At 37.6% G+C, this 9,678-nt stretch overlaps 1 protein-coding gene across 4 annotated transcripts in view; it reads left to right on the top strand.

Annotated features, from left to right (window-relative positions):
* Positions 1 to 9,678, top strand: part of KPNA4 (karyopherin subunit alpha 4) — a 72,852-nt gene that overhangs the window by 15,912 nt on the left and 47,262 nt on the right. For all 4 annotated transcript variants that reach the window (XM_025206518.1, XM_025206517.1, XM_025206516.1 and 1 more), the window contains 7 exons: positions 71 to 115; positions 2,323 to 2,412; positions 2,520 to 2,549; positions 2,676 to 2,728; positions 4,710 to 4,805; positions 4,975 to 5,060; positions 8,584 to 8,670. In XM_025206518.1, the coding sequence (XP_025062303.1) occupies positions 71 to 115; positions 2,323 to 2,412; positions 2,520 to 2,549; positions 2,676 to 2,728; positions 4,710 to 4,805; positions 4,975 to 5,060; positions 8,584 to 8,670 (487 nt within the window). The remainder of the gene's footprint in view (positions 1 to 70; positions 116 to 2,322; positions 2,413 to 2,519; positions 2,550 to 2,675; positions 2,729 to 4,709; positions 4,806 to 4,974; positions 5,061 to 8,583; positions 8,671 to 9,678) is intronic.

Below are 9,678 nucleotides of genomic sequence, written 5' to 3'. Positions count from 1 at the left end.
GGGAAAATCATAATGGTCACTAGGTCCAGATTTGGAATGTTATTTAATTGTTCTGTTTTCAACTTTTCAGACTATGAGAAGACAACGAAATGAAGTTGTCGTGGAGTTAAGAAAGGTGAGTTCAGTTAACATTGCTTCTTTCAAAAACAACTTGATGTCTCAGAATTTTGAGTTACCAATATCTGTATGATCACAGTGCATATTCTTTTGTAGACCTTTGTGAAAGATGCTATCAATCTTTTGTTTTATAAAATTTGTGCAGACATTTGGACAACCTTTTAGTGGGAGGGAAGCTTTTGAAAGGCAGATCTTACTAAGTCAGAATCTAAGAACTCCACTTAAGTTGTCTTCCTGTAAACTAATTGAAGAAGTTTTATTTCAACTAGTTACACAAACTTCTGTGATCCAAATAATTGTCTCATTGATAATCAGCCCATATATTATTCTTTTATTTGTTGCTTGGCTCAAATAGTTTAATGAACAGGTACCAGTTGCCCCATCCAGTTATCTGATGTCTAAGAAATCCGTCAGCATGTGTGGTGTTGAAAAACTACTCTCTATATTAGGGATGTCAAACAGCCCATGGGCTGCCTTCTGACCCTAAGGGCTGCTCACAGGCTGGACCACTTGCTCTCAAAGGCTGGATTCAGCCCATGGGGTTCATTGCTGTGGTTGCCAGAGTCCCTGTGGCAGTGAAGTTAATCCCTACTGTTTGGCATGGCTCTGAAACCTAGGGAGTTAATGTTTCTCACCTCTCCTCCCTTTTCCTGCTGCTGCTTAAATTGGTATTTTCAGTTGCTGCTGGTGACTGATATCAGTGGCAAGGGAAAAGGAGGGAGGGGGCAAGTAGCAGCAACATTAACTTCTTGGGTTCCAAATCAGAGCCAAAGCAGCACCCATACGGCCTGTGAAAAACCCCAGGGTCAGGATCCAGCCTGTAGGACCCAGTGAATTTGACACCCTTGCTCTGTATCCTGGACTTCGCTTAGGTTTTATGTAAACTTTGCTTCTAATAATGAAGTGATATTACCATGAACTATCCTCGGTAAAATACAAATAATAACTGTTTTCCTTACCACGTGCAAATAAATTGGGTCAAGGCTACTAATGCTGACACCAATTTAACAATCAGCCATAGCCCAAAGCATACTGAGAGGCAAGGCTTAATTGTCATAAACCCTCAACTTATCTTAGTGGGTTGAGCAGAACCAAGCCACCATGCAAAGCAGGGTTGGGTGACCTTATAGTGACAAATTATGTGTTGCCTTATCTTTTCACCTGCCAGCTGCTGGAAGAGGGATCAGTGGACTGAACTGGCAGGCTTCAAACTCATCACAGGAGATAGTCAAGCACACCCAGAAGTTAGCCTTGTGGGGGAGAGAATAGCAACATAATTGCCATAGTGAGCTGAGCAATCATTCTTAAAATAATTAAAATTAGTATTAGCAAGTGTACAGCAATTGGTGTGTGATGAAAAAAATTGGAAAGGTTTTTTTAATACTTCCTATGAATTCTGAGAGGAGGGACTTGACGTCACTAAAAATACTTTTTATTAGCTTTTTGAAGGTACAGAAACTTTATGGCAATAGGGTAGTAGATTTTTTTTTTATTTTAGTAAAGCACAGTTGCTTTTATCTGGATATGTTTTATCAGGTGTAGATTATTTCTATGTTTACTATTCTGTAAGAGATCTTTTAATTTGCCAACCTGTTATCTTCAGGCCCTTGACCTTCATGAGATTCTGTAGTTCCATCATAATGTATTTTGGGATACCTGGCTGAGGTCAGAGGAAGTTCCATAAAGATGTTGGTGATAGGGAGAGAAGTCTTAAAGTCTCAAGTGAGACAAATTGACATGGTCTCACTTGCACAGTTTGGCCCAAAACAAGAAATCTTCCAGTATAACTACACAAAGTGAGATGCATATAGAAATGAAACTACTGAAAATGGCTACCTTCAAAACTTGAGAGCCTTTCAGAATTAAAAAAAAAAAAAAAATGTCAGTGGCTACTTCTGAGATGAGCAGGAAAATTTAGAAAGTTTAGCAGCCTGAGGAAGGGAATATGGGTTTCAGTATCTGTGGGTGGGTCATCATTGTGCCACTACAGTACTTTCTTCGTTGCTACTGGTGTGTATCAATAGATAACTATACTGTTCTTCAGGAAGGTAAAGGTAAATGTCTGTACTACTAAAACACATTCTTGAATGTTGAGCTATTAACATCCATGAAAGAACTGACTCTTACCAATGCTTTAAAAAACTTCTTAGCCTTTGCAAAAATTCCGAGCTTCTAAACATAACAAATACATTTTTTTCTTTAAAGAACAAAAGAGATGAGCACTTGTTAAAGAGAAGAAATGTACCCCATGAAGATATCTGTGAAGATTCTGATATAGATGGTGATTTCAGAGTGGTAAGAATTAATAATTTGTGTTTTTTCGTGTGGGGGGGGCGGGGGGGAGATAAAGTTAATTAGTAAAAAGCCTTTCTAACTTTTCTGTCTGTTCTTTTTTTTTTAAGCAAAACACATCCTTGGAGGCGATAGTACAGGTAAAAAAACAAACAACAACCCCAACCCTTTCCCCCTCCCGGCCCCCCCCTTTTTTAATCTGAGCCCTTTTGATCTAGTGACAAATGTAAGACGCACAAGTTCTAAATTTACTTATTTTATTGCAGAATGCTTCAAGTGACAACCAAGATGTACAGCTAAGTGCAGTACAGGCTGCAAGGTAAGAACAGTTTACTCAGACCTACAATTCCTGTAATGATATTGAACCAAGAAAATGAGTTCTAGCTAAAGTGCATTGGGGATGTCAAATAATGATCAAGTTAACTAAATTAAGTTCTTTTCACAAATACCCTTGAATCTTGATAGTCATAGGTAAAATTGTTTTTATGTAAAAAAACTGATCCAACTTGAGATTTCAGTAAAGTTGAATTTTCTCAATATTCTTGTGAGTTTAAGGATTTTTGTTAAATAAGTCCTCATTTCAGAGCAAGTTGAGTGAAGTTGGACTATCAGTTGTGTTAGTGTATAGCTAGTGGACATAATTTAAGTTCTGAAAATGGCTATAAACTTAAACTTTCCTTTTTAATGTGTCAAGTATGAAAATTCATTTACAGACTTTTTGCCTTCATTTATGTAATCAAAACTCTACCAGTACGTTTACTGACAATAAGCAGTATTGAAAGCACTGGACATTTCATTGTTCATTGGACATTTAAAATTCTTTAATCATTGTGTTTTACACTAATTGTTGAAAAGTAGGCATTTATTATTCAGATTGTGGTGGACATGCGTAACTTTTTTGTGCTTAAGTGTTTTGAGGTAGTGAGCAACCATCATTCTGGAGAGGCTTTAAACATTACTGAAAACTATCCTTGATGAGTAACAAACACATTACAGATATGTAAAACGGACTTGTCCCTGACCAGTCTCCTTCTCAGTAACAGCATGTGCCCACTTTTGCCCCCTGACAAGTTAAAGCTAAACCCTTAATTTCACACTCAGTAAAGCGGAGCAAAATTACCATGTCTTGCTTGCATTAATTACTTTAGCTTTTCTCCTTTAAACTGAATTGGTTAAAAAGCAATTGTTAAACCAGTGTATTATTTGTGTTGACACAGCCTCAAAGCAGAGCTACTATTATTAAAGTAAGGTGTGAAAGGTAACCAGCTTTTATTGCCTGCTGTTTTGCCTCTCTAAACATTGAACTTAGGGTAGGCGAAGAAGTAAAGATGAAACTTATCTCCAGTTTCCCAAAATGCATATCTAGATATGTGGCAAGGGCAGAAAATTGAATAACAGTAGCAGAAAATAAACTGAAATTGACTGATTCTTGGAGCGAGAGTCTTGAGCTGTCGGTGCAAATAAGACTTGTTATAGTTCTTTAGTAAACCTAAACTGTTCTGTTCTGCTCTTGAACAGCAATGAATGCTGAGGGTTTTTTGCAGGAACTAGGGTATATTTTAAAACATACTGGATGTCCATTTGCAACTCTCCTGAAAAGGAAGCATTCTTGCTCACTTGGTAATCTAAATATCATCTTCTACAGTTATATTAGAGTGGATATCCTACAGTTACTGATTTTTCCACTCTTCATAGTGCTTAACTGGCCATTATCAAATTGTTGTAAGGAGATTTCATTTTACACTCTGTCTTACTCTGCCAGTTACAGGCAGGGGCCCATAAAGCAATTCAGGACTTGCAGCAGCAGTGGAAAATACATCTTAAGAGGATGTGTTTGACAAACCAGTAGCTGTCTCCCTCTCAGGAGAAAGTTTGGAGTGGGGTAGAAAATGAGGAAAGGAATCTGCTTCTAAATCTCTCTGTGCTCTTTTTCCTCACCAGTGGTTCTCTTAAAGTAGTGTCACTTAAACTGAGCCCTGATCCTCTACACACTGTTTGCATAATGAATAAGATGAACAAAAACATGACTGAAAATCATTGTCTCCTTATGTCCCTGTGCTGCTCCAAGTGAAAGGAAGATGCTTTGAAAATGTATCATTGACTTACTTGATATTGTCATGATTCTAGCATTAGTATAACCCTTATTTCCCTTAACAGTGATATTTTAGGTTAAAAGAAGAGGTGGCTGAAGTAGTAACTAAGTTGCTGGCTGTATTCATTTCCTGAGTCTAAAAATAAATCATATTCGGTCTCTAGGATTCTGTTTGCAAGCTTCATTTTTACTTTTTGTTTCTAAACAGAAAGCTTCTTTCCAGTGACCGCAATCCACCAATTGATGACTTAATAAAATCAGGAATATTACCTATTTTGGTGCACTGTCTTGAAAGAGATGACAAGTGAGTACATCTTTTCTTTCAAAAAGGAAAACACTAGCTGTAAAATTAGTTTGGAAAGGCTAATCCTTTACCAAATAATTGCTGTAAGAATTCACAAATGTTTGCTATGATGCCATGTTAGATGCTGATGGAAAATGCATGGTTCAGTAAAACAACCTTTTTTTTGTAGTCCCTCTTTACAGTTTGAAGCTGCATGGGCTTTGACAAACATTGCATCTGGAACTTCAGAACAAACACAAGCCGTAGTTCAATCCAGTAAGTTAATTTGTCTTTGATAATCAGTAATGCATTTCACTTGCACACTGACATCTACAAAAATATGAAGATCAAGTAATACTTTAAAGAGCATCCGCACCCCTGTTTCTCTCAAGCATGTTCGCCAATCCACATTTATAGGGTTGGTCCTTTCATGCGATAGCCAGGATGGTTGAAACTGAATTGTCAATCACAGGCACGTCGCTGAAGGACCTGCCCATGAAGTCTCCTGCCAGAAGTTCTACCTCTTCTCTGGCAAGCAGCATCAATTGAAGCGCACACCTGCTTTTGTTCTACATTTTCTCAGATTTTAAATTCAGTTGGGTTTGCAGATGGTGAGTAATCTCTTGTGGGAACTCACACTGTTTTAGCAGAGTTAATATCTGCTGGTTTCCAGTCTTCAAACACTTTTTTTTTAACTTTCCCTTGAAGGGATTACCTACATGTAAGGGAGAAAAAGATGCAGACTAAGTTCAGAGGATATCACCTTTAGAATTCAATACAAGGACCACATTTGAAGACCTGATATGTCCTTCATGTGTTCAGGAATCTAAAGTTAGGAAGGAATTGAACTTCCCCTAAGCCGCTGAATGAAAGGGGAGAGTTATGTGAGTCTATAACCTAAATATTTGTTAGGTCAAAATGCTACTGGAACATCAGTTTTTGAGTAAAGCTCAATAGAACTTTTTTCCAGTATTGAACTTAGTCAGTAAGGTGCTTGTGCATTTTGAGGTCTGAACATAGAAGTACTAAAATAGTCAAGCAAGTTTTGTAACTGAATTGAACTCAAGTGTCCTATATTCTCTTCCTATTTCTCCTACATCATTTATTTATAGAAAACTTTTTTTCTTTATTTAAAAATTCAGAAAAGTATACAGCTAAAACAGAATGGAATGTCATAATACTATTACAGTAAAAGCTCTGTTATCCGGCATCCCCTGGGAATGGGGGATGCTGGATAACAAAATATGCTGGTTAATTGAGGAGCCCTGGCCACTGCTTCTCACGTCGCATCTGGGGCATCCCTCTGCCCCTCGCGGGTCCCTGTGGGCCCCGTGGGACAGGAAGCCAGGTCCTGCACAGCCCCACACAGCCTGTTATGCCCTTGGGCTGTGGGGGCTCGGCAGTGCAGTGCAGGCTGATTTGACCCGAGCAGTGGGGGTTCGGAGAAACTGGAAGTGCCACAGTGGGTATTTTCCGGTTTCACTTTATCTTACAAGCCGGCGTGCTGGTTAGTGGAGCATGATGGCTTGTAAGATGCCGAATAACAGAACTTTCACTGTACTAGCCAGAAGCAGTATGATCAAATTTTAAATGTGCTCAGTACCAGAATAAACTGGCAACTTCTGATATGATCGAATTTCAACAACTTAAAAAAAACCAAAGGAATCTTTGAAAATTTTATGTTGGAAGCTGAATTCTGAAGTGGCTGTTCAAAACAGAATTGACTCGGGTGACAATACTGTGCCTAAAATTTAGCAATCTGATTTGAGTGACACATTTGACTAATTTGACACAAGCATGAGCAATTTAAATTGACTATTTTGATTGGCTTATCCTTTGATAACAAGAAAAAAATGTTTCTTTTTATTGTAGTAAGTTTGCAGTCATTTGACAACAGCATCTATTTATTGCTGGATTTGGTTTTAAAAAGGATTTTTAAGCCTTACAAGTTATGGAACAATTTCTTGAGGTCCACTGTGGTCTGACAAAAGAAATGCTGGGTGGGAATGAAAGTTATTTGGATAGAAGTAGATTCATTCGAAGTATCAAATGACAAAACTGTAAGAGAAAATGTTGCCAGGTCAATTACAAATATTTAAAGATTTATAATTTTATTTTTCTTACATTAAGGGTGCATTTACATGTGACCAGCAGCTATGTTGCCATAGCTCCTGCAGTATAGCATGCCGCTACCACGAAGGAGCTGCTAAAAATAATCATGCGCCATGCGTACTACCAAAAGGAAGTACTAAATCACGGTGCAGGAACAACGTCACCATACCGACACATCTAGATGCGCCCTTAAAATAATATACAACTTATTTGTTAACAAAGAAAAAAATGTGTGCTTTGCAGTGGTAGCGGATTACAAAATTCTCTAAGCTTTGTTCTTGTAGTTCTGACAAAGCCCGATGAAGTCAATGGAATACACCCTGTTAACTTCAGTGGAGTTGGATTGGTCTTTTAAAGAACAAGTAGCTTTTCTTACATCCCCTTCTAAATAGAGTTACAGAAATGGTATCTGCGCTGTGTTAAGATGTTTTAAGCATCCTATTTTTCCCATATTAAAGCCAACTTTTCAGTGGACCAAAAACAAATATTGAATTGGCAACTGTGGTGTCTTCTAATGGCCTTATTAGAAACAGTGTATACAGAGATTTAACTTCATTAGAAGTTTCCCTAATTAAGCATTATGGAAACGTTTGTTCTTTAATAATGGCTTATAGCTATGAAAACCTCGTCTGATTTGCCTAGTATTCATTGGAAACGCCTGGGATATTTTCCTCTGGTTACAAAGTGAGATTGTAATTCCTCTTGCTTAACGTTGAATAAAACTTGCTTAGTCACATTATACTAAAGAAATGTAGCATGGGGTTGGTGTTGAGAAAAATATTTAACTCTAAAACAGTTTTATTTAAAAAATTACATCTGCTTACCACACAAGCAGGTAGCTTTTGAGGTAAGGAATTGACATGTAGCATGTTTCAAATAGTTAATAATTTTTGAAGATTGGTTTACTTAAACCAGTAACTCTTGGGAGCTGGCTCCTGCCCCTAATTTTCCCTAAATGGGGTAAAAGTGCAAGTGCCTTGTTCTTGATAAGGACCATTTAAAGCTGCTACTTTAGTTATTAGGCAGTCCTTGGTAGTCATTTATTGATGATATTTGAAACTTCAAAATCTCGTAATGGTAAATTTGGCTTTCCCTTTAGTTTTTGGGAAATTTCAGTTTCAGACTGGAAGAATAGGGAAGACAGGATATAGGAAATAGCTTATGTTGCTGTGTATATCTTGAATAGTTTTTAGAGATCTTCGTCAAAGATTCTGAATACAACTTCCATTGATAACAGATGGAAAAGAATACCGAAAATATTCATGATGATCAGTGACCTAATTTGCTTTGTGTGTGGACTTTGTCTCAGACTTTTTTTGCAGGTGGTTTCTGATGGCTACAGTTAAATGAATAACAAACCTCACTGCAAATTAGAGCTAAGTTTAAAATTTAACATAGAGGTATATAATAAAATATTTACTTGAAATGTAATTAATATACAGCTATATAAAACAAGCTGGTGGAATCTTTTGCTTCTACAGACCTTTCTGTGAAAGAACATAAAGGTGTCTTATGATGCATTGTTTATACTTCAGCATATTTTGGAAACGGGGTCAAGCCTCATTAACCAGATAAGGTATTACTCATGGGATAGAGGAAAGCCAGTGTTTCACGTAAGAGCTAACTGTATGAATGAACTCACCTTTTTCAGAGCTAAGACTTAATAATGGAATGCTTTATTTTTCAGATGCTGTGCCACTTTTTCTGAGACTGCTGCATTCGCCCCATCAAAATGTTTGTGAGCAAGCAGTATGGGCTTTAGGCAATATCATAGGTTTGTGTCACTTAGTATAACAATTCAAAGCTGCTTTGCAAATCAAATTCTTAAACTGGTTAGGATGCTATTTATTAAAAATTGGAAGTATAATCAACCAGAAGTTGAATAGAGCAATTACTCAAATGGGGCTGGCTCACATAGTTTTTTTTTCTCCCAAAAAGTGTCTTGTATTTAATTCTTGCTTTCTCTAATTCAGTTCTTCTAACACTCACATCTTTCATTCCCAGCAAATTAATGTTAGACAAGTAAGATTCAAATTATGTAAACTGCACAAACTGTCTTTTGTTTTGAAGGCTGGGAAACTGGAGTTTCATCTGGCCAAGCCATTTTGACTTCCTTAAATCTTCCACTTTTCTGTTTTTGATTTTAAGTGATACTCACATCCTGTAGTGGTGTGGTCTAAATGTATGCTTGTAATGCTGGAAGATGGATCATTCTTTTAGTGCCACCGTGCCTTAAAATGCTGACATATTTTGGCATTGATTAGTTCATATTAAACTAATCTTAAAACTTTTCTAGTTTTGCTAAAATGAATTCTAACAATGTGTATGGGATGACCCTATTTGCTGTCCTGTCAGGAATACAAGTTGAATACTGCAGTGAGGATAACTGTGGGTGCTTATATGTGTGTGCGCGCACTACATAGTCATAGAGGAGTAGGGTTGGAAGGGACCTCCAGAGGTCATCTAGTCCAACCCCCCTGCCTGAGGCAGTCATTCCTATCCAAACAATCCCAAACAACTTATGTAGAATTTAGATGATAGACTATCTTCAACCCTGACACAACGTAGACCTAACACCCTAACTTGCCACAGGTTAAGCAAGGGAAGTACAACAACCAATGTCCTGCTTCTATAAAATGTCAATACATGTTAACAGGTCTTGGGTAGGAGGCCACAGCCCCCACTACAGTGGAAGGGAAAAACCCCACAGTCTATAGCAGTTTGACCATGGGCTAAAATTCCTTCCTGACCCCAAGTATGGTGACCAGTCTGACTTTGAGCT

This window comes from Alligator sinensis, unplaced genomic scaffold (genome assembly GCF_000455745.1).
Source record: "Alligator sinensis unplaced genomic scaffold, ASM45574v1 scaffold869_1, whole genome shotgun sequence".
NCBI lineage: Eukaryota > Metazoa > Chordata > Crocodylia > Alligatoridae > Alligator > Alligator sinensis.
Note: the sequence above shows the minus strand (reverse complement) of the source record. Positions and strands in the feature narration are given on the sequence as shown.